Source organism: Macrobrachium nipponense, chromosome 7 (genome assembly GCF_015104395.2).
Source record: "Macrobrachium nipponense isolate FS-2020 chromosome 7, ASM1510439v2, whole genome shotgun sequence".
Lineage (NCBI taxonomy): Eukaryota > Metazoa > Arthropoda > Malacostraca > Decapoda > Palaemonidae > Macrobrachium > Macrobrachium nipponense.
Genome location: NC_061109.1, coordinates 11,703,047 through 11,719,017, shown reverse-complemented (window position 1 = coordinate 11,719,017; position 15,971 = coordinate 11,703,047). Strand labels below are relative to the sequence as shown.

General features: G+C 35.0%; 1 protein-coding gene across 1 annotated transcript in view; it reads left to right on the top strand.

Moving 5' to 3' along the window:
• The first annotated feature begins 1,295 nt into the window (after nucleotides 1-1,295).
• The window catches only part of LOC135217059 (uncharacterized), a 20,131-nt gene continuing 5,455 nt past the window's right edge, over nucleotides 1,296-15,971 (top strand). Inside the window, exon 1 of the mRNA XM_064252689.1 lies at nucleotides 1,296-1,463. Within this exon, the coding sequence (XP_064108759.1) occupies nucleotides 1,458-1,463 (6 nt within the window). The 5' untranslated portion in view covers nucleotides 1,296-1,457. The remainder of the gene's footprint in view (nucleotides 1,464-15,971) is intronic.

The following is a 15,971-nucleotide window of genomic DNA, read 5'->3' as shown; positions in this document are numbered from 1 at the left end:
CTCCTGAAAATACGACACCTCCATCAACATGGATGTCACGGCTCACACTGGAGACCTTCGCCGGGCGGATTCCTTTCGCAAATTCTCCGAATGTCAGGAGCGAAGGACATAATTAGGATTGCAGGGGTCCAGATTTCTCGAGAGACTCAGGGTCACAATGACTACACCAAGGACTAACAAGACTCACGGAGACTGTCTGGCAACGATTTAAAAATTAGATAAGCATAAGAATAACCCGGGGTGTTAGCGTAACCTCTTTTTGGGCTTGACAATGTCATGGCTCATTCGTAAAATGTTTTTATTTTTTCTTTGTGGTATTTCGTACCGTATAAAATACACTTTCTTGTGCTGTTTCATTCTCTCCTTTTCTGTTGGCATGAATCAATTGCGTTTGTGACCCTCATCCAACAACTGAAAAAAAGCGACTTTGATGAAAAGCAAAAATAAATCTATAATGACTAAAAGTCCTCAATATAATCAACAAAGAAGCGGGGATCAAGTTTGCACCTCCGACTGTTTTTGTTTTGATGTGTTTCGGGAAATACGAAAATATGTCGATTTTTATAAAAAATATTCCTAGCGACTGCAATTTCAAATATGGTTGCAAAATGTTGACGAAGAAATGTGCATGACGATCATACCAAGACACGCACATCATAGCGAAAAAGTACGAAGGAGAATTCACAAGGGAAATTATAAAAATTGGTAAACGTCTGAAAGTTAAAACATCCTTTTTCTTTACTACTCCTTGTTGCCGCAGGAAAAATAAGGTGCGAATGAGCCCCCCCCCCCCCACCCACAACAAAGTATTCAGAAGTACAAATTCAAATTCACAAAGGTTATTGATATACATCAAATAGAGTGTGTGTAGCAGCATGCTTAGTATACCCACCTACAAAATTCAAAATATTCCAGGCAAAAAAAAAAATAAATAAATACATAAATACATAAATGAAAATAAAAAAAACAGTAATGAAAAGCAAATATATCTCATGAGAAAAATTTTAACCCAATTTATACATAAGCATGTCGCCAAGCTATAATGAAAAAAATTCTATACAAATCAAATGTTGATAATATACTATAGCAAAATTCAAGTTTATCGTGTTCCTTACATAAAACGTCTTCCCTAATTATTTCTTTGAATTTAACACAACAGCTTCAAAGGTAGAAATGACTACTGCTGCTCTATTGGGAGAAAGTCTCACGTATGTACTGTCTGTGTGATCAGCGTAGGTGGCGGGAACAGGGCGCCATTGGCGGGGAATGAGCGCCAGCGTGTGTGTGTGGGCGGGTAAGGGAGTTGGGGAGAAGGTGAGGGTATAAAGGAAAGGGTGGCGACCGTTTCGCGGTCAGTAGAACTCGCGCCCGTCCTTCCGCCCTCACACTACTCCCAACCCACTCGCAGGGAAGACGTCTTAAAGCCAAGGAAGGACGCACACATTTATCTGACATCTATGAAGGTAACTTTTCTCAGCTTTGACTCTTATTCGGTATTTTGAGATCTCCAGCGATCATTTTTGCATCGCCTCTTCTGCGTGCTCAGGCACAGGGATTGGCATCGTGTTTGCGGGAGTTGTCGCTTTATCAGGAGTTCTTCCCTTGACTGAAAATCAACAGCCTGCTGGACTTTTCAGACTCAAAACGTTATTCAGTCGAAATGGTGTTCATCAGTTTTTGAAGTTTGTAGAGTCTACGGTTATTTTTATCGCGTTTCATTACCGTCCGTTTTCTTAAATATGACTGCCGTGAACATTGGTCATGAGACTGACTTCTCTAACTTTTTTTTTTCTCCTTTTTATTAATAAATAGCAATAGAGTACGTGGTTACGTCCTTAACTGTTGATTTATTTTGACTGTGAAAGTGTCACTCACTGAGAAGTGATCGTGTATGCTCAATTTAACAGATGTGTTACTATTGTAATTACTACATCTGTTTATGGTATTACAGGGAGTCGTAGGATTTACAAAAGGAAGGTTTAAAATGAGTGAGGATACTCAAGAAGGATAAAAAAAACCATACATTAAAAATACCTTAGAGTTTAAGCCATTTTTCTAATGTATTTAGTATATTCCTTCGTTAACTTCAAATACTCTCTTCTTGTCATCAGATCACAATAGGAATGATAACGTTTTTGGCAACAATATTCTCTCTCTGAAAGGTGTCTTTTGTTTAGCGAAGTTAGCAATGTCACTTCCTACTGCAACGCGGTCTTCGGTGACTGTGTTGACATACAGGTCTTATTTTTGTTCTCTCTGGCAATGTCTTGAAATGTGTACAAATTTCCTTTAAGAATTTCCCATAACTAATTTTCACTTTTCGATCAAAGGAACTCCATTCTTTGTTACTTGCTACTTGGGTTCAAATTTCCTAAAAAAAAAAGTTAGTTGGAACAATTACGCCATATCAAACTGTATGACAATAGGTGAATTTACCATCCAAAGGAGATAATTATGTTAAAATAATAATATATATGTGCGTGTGAGAGTATAATATATATATATATATATATATATATATATATATATATATATTATATATATATATATATATATATATATATATATATACATACATATATATATATATATATATATATGATATATATATATGTATAATACTATATATATATATATATATATATATATATACTATATGTATATATTAAAAGGAGCCCATAAAAACGCCAAAATATAGAGAGAGAATACTATATTTCAGAAACAGCTGTCTCCCTCTTCCTGAAGAGAGAAACAGCAGTCTCTGAAATATAGTATTTTCTCTTTATATTTTGGCGGCTTTTCATGGCTCCTTTTATTAGATGGAATTCTGTTGTAACAGAACATTTTTAACCAGTCATATATTATAATAATATATATATATATATATATATATATCTATAAGATATAATATACATATACATACATACATACATACCATACATACATACATACATACTCCATAACATAAATCCATGTCGTATGTATAGTATATACGTAGCATACATACATACACAAGTACACGTATGCTTGCTAGGATTGAAAGCAAAGGAGAAGGAGAAAGTTGAATGTGGCACACAAGGACCCAGAAAAAGATTAGGATGGATTCTACTGAAAAAACAAAGAAGCTGCGGACTCATGTTACAACGGAACAAGTTAGTCAGGGTGAAAAAAAAATCTGCTAGGATGGAAGCATGAGATGAACCGGTTTGCTGATGAGAAAAGTCACCATGGAGACCCAGTTAGATGGAGACTCAGAATTGCGAGCTGTGTGGATTGGCTGGGAGCGGAGTGTGGGAGTCCAAGGATCAGATTATTCTAATCAGGAATGGACAATGGTCACTTGAAGTAAACCGCGTATACAATCCGGAATGTTGGGAGGAGGAAGAGAAAGGTCTAAAACGGGATGGACAGATGGGTAAAAGAAGTACTATTAGACAGGATGGGTCACAACAACAATAAGCTTAGTGTGTGTGTGTGTATGAATGACCCCACTTTTATAAGGAAGTACGACGTTCTCATGGAGTCTTTATACAAAACGGCTAGTGTTGTAGAATGATGCGCACAGTGAAGTCCAATATGGGGGAGACCAGGGGCGGTCCGGACCCCCTAGTCAGAATCAAATAAAAACTACTGAAGCTAGAGGGCTGCAATTTGCTACGTTTCATGATTGGAAGGTGGATGATCAGCATAGCAATTTCCAGCCCTTTAGCCTCAGTAGTTTTCAAGATCTGAGGAGGGCGGACAGAAACAGTGCGGACGGACAGACAATTTGCCATCTCAAGAGTTTTCTTTTACAGAAAACTATAAACCAACAAAATTTTTAGATAATCAATAATCATCGATAACTGTCCTATCATTTTTTCTAAATATATAAGAACACAAAAGAGAGAGACCGCATACAGTCGCAGACATATTGACGGAGGATTCTCCAGCCTACCAGCATAGGTAACACTCTAAATTACTATTTCACTTGATACGCTTGATAAGCCTGCACTGGTTCTTAACCAGGGATGCGAGAATGCCTATGAATAATTGAAGCAAAATATATTTTTATAAAAGCATGTTATTTTTTACCAAAAAATAATATTTTGCCTGCAGTATGGGTAAATAATGTAATTTCATTTTGATTATGAAGTACTCTGGATCTTTGTCGAGAAAAAAAAACTGTAAGCTTTGTGAATGAAGATTTTTAGAAATCTGGTTTTGTCATTAATGTACATCATATCAACTTTTGAATTTTGGCTTTTATCTTATTTCAGCAACTCAGTGGGTGAGAACTGACTGAAAAAGGTTAAGACCCACTGCGCTAAGGGAACGCTCAGTTTCATTTTCAGCTCCAATAATATGGACACACCAATCAAGTACAGGCAGTCCCTGGGTTATGTCAGGTTCTGGTCACATATCCTTCAATAAACACCTTTCTTGCAGTGACCTCTAAAACTAATCAGAAGGATATGCTTGTTCTATTTTCTATATAAATCCATATATATATATATATATAATATATATACTATATATATATATACATATATATATATATATGTATGTATGTATTGTTATGTATATAAGCGAATACGACAGGAAAGTGATAGGCAGAAATCTATCATCAAGGAACGTTCGTTCCTTGACGATGTCTAAATAAAGACAAAAGCGCTTGGATTTCTGCCTATCATTTTCCAGTCGTATTCTCATATTTAATGAAGTCATGTTCATCTCAGTGATTTTTAAGCTATATATATAGTATATATAGATATATATATATATATCTATATATATATATATATATATATATATATATATATACTTATAAATATATACATATTCTATGTACACATTAATTCATACACATATACATAATGGTCTTTTATAGATTTTCTAACAACTTTGTTTTTGGATACGCTATCAGTACAAGTCTTATATTATTATTATTATTATTATTATTATTATTATTATTATTATTATTATTATTATTATCATTATCACAGGGTTGGCCCGATGGACCTGAATGAAATACTACACCAGCTCTCTAGGCCAGAGGCCAAGCACTGGGACCAAAAAGGTCATTTAGTGTGGTGATGAATGAATGAAAATTACATGAAACTGCACAAAGGCATTTGCTCTCACACTGGAACACACACGCACACACTAAATTACATTTACTCGTGTTTCCAAACGTACACACTAAAATGACATCTCAAATTTCAGAGTAAGTTAAGCAACATTTTAAGATTTTGTTGTTTTAAAATTCATGTTAAACGGCCTGATTGTTTTTCGTGTTTTTATAATTTACTTATCTTTTTATTTACCCATTAAATCACAGTTCCTCACGAATATTAAAATCGGAATAACTGAAAATGTCATAGAATCTGACAACATTCCCCTCATGATTTACTTGCAAAAGTTGATCATCGCTGTTGTTTATATTTTAGACACTCGCACAATACACGTTTGACTGTTATCATCAACTTGCACTCTGAGCATTCGGGAGGAGGGCCACGTGGTCTGTTCGGCAAGTGCCCATTGTGTCAGACGAGTAGCCTATGCCCTATTCGAAGACGCGTCAGACTACTCGTGTGTGTGTGTGTCTCTCTCTCTCTGATATGATCAACTCCATTTTCCAGCAAGGGATTTCATGTTTCAATTTATTAGTCATACGTTCCTCATTCCATATATTTTGTCATTTATTATTTATAGGTTCCTCATTCAATATATTTTTCCATTTACTTACATTAACAATGGTTATTTTTTAATATCTTATATAATCACTAACAGTGATGCTTACATCTGCTCTTGTCATGGACTACTTTCTTTTTAGCTGCTTTATCGGCCTCTTCACGTCCTCGTTAGACGAGTGGTTACGTGTGCTCGCCTACCGATACGGTAGTTACGAGTTCGATTCTCTACTCTGGCAACATGCAATCAGAGGAATTTATTTCTAGTGATTCGAAACTCATTCCTCAATATAATGTGGTTCGGATCCTACAGTAGCTGTAGGTCCCGTTGTAGGTAACCAACTGGTTCCTGGCCGCGTAAAAATATCTAATCCTTCGGACCAGCCCTAGGAAAGCTGTTAACCAGCTCAGTGGTCTGGTTAAACTAAGATATACTTAACTTTTTATCAGCCTCTTCGTTTCCCTTAATCCTACATGGGCAGGGATCAAATATATTTCATTTCAATATTTTTTCCAACATTATACGACTTATGGAGTGAAAACTTAATTTGTTGTACAGTATTTTATGAATGGCTTCTATAGCGCTTCTGGAATCGATAAAAATCGCATAATTATTCAATGAGGCGTCTTTAACTATCAGCCATTGCACACAAGTAATAACAAACCGTAAATACCAAGTGTAAGCTCGATAGTTTTTACAATTAGATTTAATACTCATTTACATTTTGATTTCATGTCTGTATATTATATGAGCTTTCCAGTTCAAGTGCGTATCAAACACTAAACCCAAAAATTTTGCTGTTTGCCCAATTGGTATACTATGTTTCTGATTTTAAATCTATTTCTTCACTTTTATCCACTTTTTATTATTATAAACCATGATTGCTTGAGTTTTATCAAGGGAAAATTTAAAGCCTATAGATGAGGCCCATTCATCTATTTTAATCATAGTTTTTTCAATAATTCGTTTTGCGTGTTTTATATGCGAGATGCTGAATAACATAAGGCAAAATCATCCATATAGGCGTTTACTTTTCACTCCTACAGTAAATTATTATTGATATCATTTATTGCTGAAGTAAACACGGTGCCACTAAGGACGCTTCCTTGTGGAACACCATTTTTCAAGTGGAAATGTACTTGACAATAGATTATCCATTCTCATAAAAAAAGTTTGATCTGTGAAACAATTTTGTTGGATAAACCTAGTGAATGTTCACGGATGCTATTTTTATGTAAAGCTTTTAATATTGCATACCGCCATGCAGTATCGTAGGCCTTTTCAATGTCAAAGAAGACAGCTACAGTAATTTGTTTTCATTCAAATCCTCTATGTAAGTGGTCGCTGAAGTTGAATAGAGAATCTAATGTAGAGCTATTATATTGTTACCCAAACTGAATGAGAATCAACCATTTTCTTTTCTAGAATGTGCCATGTTAGTCGAGCATTTACAATTTTCTCTAGTAATTTGCATAAGAAACGTGTTAAGAAATTGTCTCGGAAGTTATTTACATTACATGGATCCTTTCAAGGGTTGGGGTTAAGAATTACTATAGCATTACACCAATCACTCCGGTAATAATTTCTAATCCATAAAATGATAATAAAGGTGCTAAGTGGCAGATCATCTTAGAACAAATATTGTCACCTCTAAGAGCAGATTTATTGCTGTTCGAGAGAACATATTCCAGCTCTTCCATACTAAATTTTCTTTTATAATATAATCTTCTATTGTTCCAAAATTTATTGTTATTATTATGAATTATTTTTCTTTGTATACGGAAGTGTTCATATAAATTTCTATTATTACTTACAATTGCTAAGTTTTCTCCTATTATATTATTTATTTCTTTCGGATCACATATTCTTTTTCTATCTTTTAATAAGGCATGTCTAGATGGTTTAACATTGCTACCATTTATTTTCCTGGTTTTCCCATATTTATTGTTTGGGAAGATTATTAACGAGAGCTCTGATACATATTTCCTCCATGAAATGATTCTTCCTTGAATTTTGCAGATATTTTGTTATATAGATGCGCCTGATCTCACAAATGCTAGTAATATAGCTTTTTTATTTACTTTTAGTATTGGTAAGGTTTTATTAATTTTGTTTATTTTTTATTTAAATTACCTAGTCATCTCCGACTGAGTGATTTATAGTTATTAATTCTTTTAGCTTGTAAGACCACCATGGAACTTAGGGTTTTGTTTTTTGTTTTATATAGATTTTTGGCACTAAGCCAAGCACTGGGGCAACTAAAGCCATTCAGCGCTGAAATGGAAATTGACAGTAAAAGGTTTGAAAGGTGTAACAGGAGGAAAACCTCAAAGCAGTTGCACTATGAAACAATTGTTAAGGAGAGGGTGGACAGTAAGATGGAAAAAAGAGAATATGGACAGTGGTACAGTAAAAGGAATGATGTAATTTGCACCAAATGAGGTGCACTGACGGCACTACCCGTCTACGGGACTTAATGTTTTTGTTGGATGGGTCTTTGATCTTTATATTGCTTTTATCAGCAGCATTTTTCTTTTTTTATAAAATCAACAATAAATGTATCAGTTTCATTATGGGATACTCCTAGTGCGCATTTCATATCACTCCAAATCTGCTTTACATATGATATAGCAAGGCACACGCTTTGCAGGATTATTCTGTAATAATGAAATTAATATTGGGAATAATCACTAGTGTGCAAGTCATCAAAAATTTATTCCAACTTAATCTGTCAGTTATACTTGAGGCACACAGGGTTAGTAAGTATACTGAGGAAAATGTTTGATGTGTTTTTTGGATATATACCCTGATTTCATCATCATTTATACAGCACATGTCATTTGAATCCATGAATTCTTTTATTTATTTTAGTTTGTACAATTACAGTCCCATATCGGGTTGTGAGTAATAAAATCACCCACTATTAATGTAGGTACTTTGGCATTGGTAAGTAATTCTTTAAGTTTATTAACGTTGTAATTTTTAGTAGGTTGGTTGTAGAAATTATGAATTACATACTTATTGTTTTTTTATTCGAATTTTAAAACCTGATATTTGCTAGTCAATAATGTTTACAGGCACTTTGTCATCATAAACTACTTTAATGGATATATTTCTGTACCTAAATTTCCTTCTTCTTTATGTGTATAGATGGTTGAGGTGTATTTACCTATTGTTGATACAGTTTTGCTGACATGTAACGTTATATCATTGGTTCATATTCTTTTAGTAATCGCTGTACTTCTCCTAGGTGTAATCTGTCTGTATACCATTTACGTTCCTTATATAATATAGTTATAGAAAATATTACATCGGTCGAATTTTGCTCTCTTTTTGTATTATCAACTTGGATTTTTTCTAATAATTTACTCACAGCATTTATTTGTTTTGTTTCTTTGTAATATATTAAATGTTCGATGCACTTGCAACCTTTTTCATAGGTGCTCAAGTCTGGTTCCTGTTTATATATATATTATAATATATATATATATATATACTATATATATATGTGTGTGTGTGTGTGTGTATATATGTATATGTATATGTGTGTGTATGTATATATATATATATATATATATATATATAATTAATATATATATATATAGATATTTCATGAAATTCCTTATAATGTTTGTTAAACCATCTTTTGCCACTTTTTTTATTACTGCACAATTGAACGAAACAATCACTACTTCCACATGTGTTATCATATATATTTCTTGTTTCATTTGTTCTCGTGCCAATGATTGGTGGAGTACTCTCTTCTACTTGACATAATCATTCTTATCTGTGGTATGATCCTCTTCTACTTCTTCGGTGTTTTGGATATCTGCCTCCGTAGATTTTACTGTTTTTTTATATGAGATAAAAGGTAGTACTATATTTCTTAGCTTGCTTTTGTTTTTGTTCTTTTTCACATCCCTTGTCTTTGGGTTTAACTGATGTTTCTCTAATAACAGTTGGTTTTATTCCGTTTTGGGTGTGGTTTTTCTCTCCAAAGATCTCTTTGTATCTTTAATTTCAGGTCCATCACAACTTTCCTCTTCTACTTCTGTAATAGTATATTCTGTGCTCCTATCTGCATTATTTCAAATGAATTTGATAAAATATTATCCCTATCATTTCATATGTTTCTTGATTTTTTACCATTTTAGCTTTTCACTAAGGTCTGCACTCTAATTCAAAAGTGGCGAGTAAAATTTTTTCTGTGAAGCATGTTCCTGTGTCTATTTCCATATCTGACGGTGTTTCAAGGGGTAAGCTGAATGAAATGTTAGCAATTCGACCACTAATGGGTCAGGGAGTTAGGTAACATTTGCTGGCATGTTAGGCTTATTTGCCTGCCCGGGATAAATCTGGGGTAAGTGCCTCAGGCCAACTCCCTTTAGGACCTTTGTGCCCAAATTGCTATGCCCTTGAGTTTTCACTCAAAAGAAAGGGTTTCGGTCCTATGGTGAGTAGAAATTTATATATATATATATATATATATATATATAGTATATATATATATATATATCTATATAATATATATGTATAGATATATATACATATATATATATATATAAATATTATATATATATTTATTTATATTTCTCACCTTTCTCACCAGACGCCAGTAGGCCTCCAGGCCTGTCAGTCGTCCTGCTTCAGGAACAGTCTCCATTCTTGGCGATCATCATAGAGCCTCATCTCATCAACTTCCCGCAACTAGAGCCTCTCCTCTCTCTATGTTTTTGTAGCCATTCTCATTTTTGTCTTCCTACCGGTCTCCTTCCTTCCGGTGTGCCATTCCAAAAACCTTATAGGATATCGCTCCTCCTCCATTCTTTTGGTGTGTCCAACCATCTAAGCTGTCCTCTCTCCACAAAATCTAGTATCCCCTCCACTCCCAGTTCTCTTCTAATGTCTTCATTTCGTAGCCTATCTAGTCTTGTTTTTTACAACCTTTTATGAGTCTTAGGGCTTTCATTTCAGCTGCTTGAAGTTGGCTTCTAGTTCTTGATGTTATGTCCATGATTCATGGCCATAAGTCAATATTGGTCTTAAATAGAGAGGTATATGGTTTTCACTTTGCGAGGTATATTTTCTGTCTTTCATTAGTGGGTAGAGCAGAATACAGATTGTTACTGAATTTCTGTATTCCGGGTAGTTATTTCCAGTTTTGAATCGTTTTGGTCACTAAACTCTACTCCTAAGTATTTGAAATTTCTACACTGTTTCAATGTCTGACCTTCTAATTCTACATCTACGTTACTTGGTGTTCGTGATAGGTGCATGATCTCTGTCCTTATTCTTGTTGATCCGCATTCCATTAGCTGTTAAGATCGCGTTCCAGTTGTTGACGTTTTCTTGGAGAGATTCTGCGCTGAGGGCTATCATTGCATGGTCATCTGCATACATAAGGTTGATGGTCATATCTGCAGCTTCATCCTCACCTAGTTCCCTCATACATTTATCTAAGAACAATATAAAAAGAAGTGGCGAAAGGACGCTGCCCTGTCTTACTCCTGATTTTATTTCAAACCAGTCTTCATTCTCTTGATTTGTTTTTACTCTGGATCTGATGTTTTTGATAGGTGTTATAAATTGCTCTTATAAGTTTCTCAGGGATTCCATAGTAAGGGTCTTTTAGGGCATCCCCATATTTTCATTCTTGGTACTCTATCAAAAGCCTTTTCTAGATCTATAAAAGCAATATATCTATCCCTGTCCCATTCCCAGCTCTTCTCAAATATCATCTTGAGGGAGAAAATCATATCATTGTCCCTCTTCCTGGTCAAAAACCGTTTTGCCATTCACCCAGCTTTGGTTCAACATATCCTCTCAATCTAGTTTCAAGTATTCTTTCATATACTTTAAAAGCATTGTGACATAGGGATATTTCTCTATAATTGCTGCAATTTGTCTTGTCACCTTTCTTATTTAGATTTGGGCATATTAGATCTCTTCTCCAGTCTTCAGGTGGCATTTGCCCATTCCAGAGTATGTCGATTAGCTCTAGTAGCCAGATGACTCCCATCCTCACCCATGTTTTTAAGGAGCTCTGCAGGTATTGTATCCACTCCAGGGCCTTACACATTTTCTCATCCTCTTGAGAGCATTTTTTAACTCCAGTGTTGTTATGTCAGGTTCTGCATCCCCAACCACATCAAATTCTACATGCTCTTCAAGGTCATTGTTTCCATTGTTTTAGTAGTGTTTCAAAGTGATGTTTCCATCGTAATTCAATTTCTCTCGGGGTTCGGTTAAAATTGTCCCATCCATAGGGTCTTTGATTACATAAGTGGGTGGTTGGCTTCCCTTTCTATAGTTTTTGGCAGTGCTATATATGAGTTTTCTGGTACCTTGGAGATCATTTCCCAGATCTTCTCCTATTCTTTCCCATGTTTCTTTCTCTTTTTTGTTTGAGCTTTTATTCTTTCCGTTTCTCTCGACGCTTCTTTATAGTTATTGTGATCTTCCAAATTCAAAGTTTTCATCCATTTTCTGAAGAGTTTCATTTTGTTTGCACAGTGGCCTTTAGTGTGGGGGTCCACCAAGCAGTTTGTTTTTTCCTCCTACCTCGACTCTTTTCTTTTGCACTGTATTATTAGCAGCACCCACTACAGCCATTCTAAAGTGTCTCCATTTTTCATTTGGGTCATTGCTCTCCTGTTGCATTTGTTTAGCTCTACTTATTTCGTTTTGATATCTAACTAAGTACTCTTCTTCTCTCATATTCTCTAAAAGAATCTTTCTCTCACTTGGCTTTTAATTGGTTTGGGTTTTGTCATCTTTAATTTAATTAGAGAAGCCTGTGATCTGAATCGAATGACACAGAGGGGTATGCTTTTTACATCTCTGACCATATTTTGTTATTTGTTATTGCCATATCAATCACTGATTTTTCAGTATATGCTCCTAAAGCCGAGTTCCATCGGTACCACGTCCACTTGTGGCTGTCTCTATGATTATAGAGAGTTCATAATGGACATCTGGTTAAGTATGCAAAAATCAATTATGTTTTCTCCTTCTCTATTTCTGTCTCCAATGCTAAATGCTCCTAATATGCTCTCTATGCCTGTCCTGTCTTGCCCAATATGTCCATTCATATCTCCAATTATTAATGTATTCTCTACATATGGGACAGAATCTTTTACTTCTTGTTAGATGTCTGTAGAATTCTTCCTTTTCTTCTTGAGGGCGGCCCTGCTGTGGTGCATACACCTGAATTATGCTGGCTTGAAATGTTCCTAACTTCAAAAAAATGCTAATAATCCTATCACATTTGAATTCTAGATGACTAATTTTTTTTCCAGCTAGCTCTTCACTCACAATAAAACCTACTCCGTGTCGTGCGGTTCTTCCACCTTTGTAAAATAATTGGTAATTGTTATACAATAATTTTTGTTCCTTCTCCTGGTAAACAGGTTTCACAACCCCAAAATGTCTATTTTTCTTCCTCCCATCATCATGATTACCTCCTCCTCCTTACCTCTCAAAGTACTTAGATTAATTGTTCCTAATCTCAAGATTTATTTCATTTCCCTGTCCATGTCCAATAACATTCCGAGTCAGGATGTGCCCAGGCATCCTTTGATCAACGGGTCAGTCCTGAAGTAAGTCGTGCGGTTCATGAGCAATTTATAGCAGCTCACCGGCTTGCTAGGCCTGTCGTGAGCCCTCAGAGCTGTTAATTTGTACCATCCATAAGCCTATTGCTTCCTAAAAGGTCACAGAGGTTCCAACATAACCCCCAAGCAGTCTTATGGTAGGTTTAAGCCACTGCACCTCTACAAGGTTACACAGCTCCTTATCCCAATGTATGCTGGCCTATATATATATATATATTATATAATAAAAAATGGCCCCAGAGAAAGCAACAACATAATATATATTCCATGTATGGATTGTCCTTCCTTCTATCTCGGATAGTCTACAAAGGCCTAGAATGTAGAGCCTTAGCATAATATTCTGTAAAAACTGGCAAAAATCCAATGCAATATTCATTCATTTAAGTGAAAACAACCACCGAATAAAGTGGGATGGTAGTTCAGTAATTGCAAGGTCAAGAGATTTCTTATCACAAAATCTTTTAGAATCTGCTTTAATACAACCTTACTTTTCATTGTAATTTCAATGTTAGTCGTGGCCTTTTTGGCATTTTATTTGACCCTATCTGTAACATGTTTAAGAATGACCTCAAAGATATAATTACTGACTTAAATAAAATCAGCTGCCTTTAGTTATTATTTTTGTTGTAATGTATGTTCTGTCATGTATTGTGAATATGGTTTTGTTTTACCAAGTTCTGAATAGCTGTCACCTATAATCCTTTAATTGTCTGGACCTTGTATCTGAGATGATTGTCTTAAACCTTTAATTGCACCCATTGTTTATGCTTGGTTTGGGAAGGATTTTCATCTTCCAGGTGTGCCGGATTCTAGGCACTAATCTCTTTATAATCCCTATCTGTCAGTTATATGAATCTTCTTATATTGTCTTTTCCCATATCTATGTCAGTCTCTGCTCAGTAAAGGACGTTTAACGTCGAAAGATCTTGCAGATCCTCATTCGTTTATTTTTCCTTCGTGGCATATATCTTTTATTTATGGATTTTATTTTCTACTGTTCCTAACTTTCGTGATTCATTGATACATATATATATAGATACACATATATATAAGATACATATATATATATATATATATATATATATATATATATATATATATATATATATCTATATATATAATATGGAATAAGTTGGCACAAGCAGGCCACAGCATACAGAAGGACAAGGTGACAAGAAGATAGCCTGCCATCAGATGCTGAATATTTATTGCCAACGTATTTCGTAAACAACATAGTTACATTTTCAAGGCTAAAAGCAAAAAACAAACAAACAAAAATTCGTGGAATAAAATAATGAATATAAGTCTTAAACAACAAAATTATGCAATAAAACAAGACAATTCCAACTAAGCACCTGCTATACTAAAAGTTGAAAACAGAATGATGTTAATATGTTCTAACTCTGGCTCCAGTAGATAACCATGTTTTTACCTCTCAACCTTTTTCCATAAGGGCCCTATTATTCCCGAGACTCAAACTTTTCTCTCGTCCTACATATTCCAAAGTATTTAATCCAAAGTATTACATACCTGAATCTAACAGCTTCCTATCTTCTGATACCCACATAAACATTAATTACGTACTTCATTTTCTTGTTTTGCGTACTCTCTTTTAATTCCATTTACTCTCAACTTTCACAATTAAATAGCTAAACACTGATGGTTACAAGGGAAAATGTGGGCAAAACTTCAAGAAGGAAACAGATCTTCCTCTTGAGATCTGGGAGACATAGGAAATAATGGAAAATGAAACTAGATGTAACAAAACCTTCATAAGAAAGAAAAGAAGCATTGATAAACAACTATCAAAGGATTGGATGATTTTCATCAAAATACTCGTGGACCAGGGAAGTTCTGACCTTTTCTGAGGACTACCTCATCAGTTCAGTGGAAAGTGGCAGCTCCCAGAGAAGCTTTCTTACCTTATTTGATAACTTTAGTGTGAAAGTTGAGGAAAGCAAGGTTTTGGTGGAAACAGAGCTTGTCACTAAAATGTGACTATTAAATTCATCTGTACATTGGTGCATAAATCTGAGCTTTCCTGTTAAAAGTCTTGCTAAAAAGAAGAGTAAACTTGTAGACCTCTTAAATTTTCCCACATGACCATAGAGGTCACTTGCCCAAGCCGACTGGTTTGGAAAAGCAGAGCAATAGCTTTGAAGCTTCTTATGGACTATATAATCCACAAGTGGGGCACCCTCAAAGCTTCCTCAGTTCATTAGACAGCTGGATAAATGATCCACTTAAAAAATGTCTGTGATCCTCCTTGACATCTGAAGGCCAGTTGCCTGAAATGCACTGGTCCTGAGAATGAGCACCCAAGCCTGTAATGAAGACATTTGTGAATAGCAATATTTCTGCAGAAGGAGATTCTAAAATTACTCCTATCATTAAGTGTTGCTGGTCTTGCCACCATGCTAGGCCTAATTGAAACTTCCTGTGTGACTGGTACTGCAAGGTGTTGGGATTACAAGTTGTAGACCAGCCCCTATCAGTGGAAATTGTAAGGATCCTTATCCTGAATTCAACTGGAGAGGGATTCATTTTTCTAATGAGATAAGATAACCCAGCAGCTTCTACCACTGTTTCTTCCAAAATTGGGTTCCATAAAAAATATCTGTACCAGTACCTGCAATCTGTGAATCTTGTCACTGTTTGGACAAACAGAAAGGCAGTAAATGATCC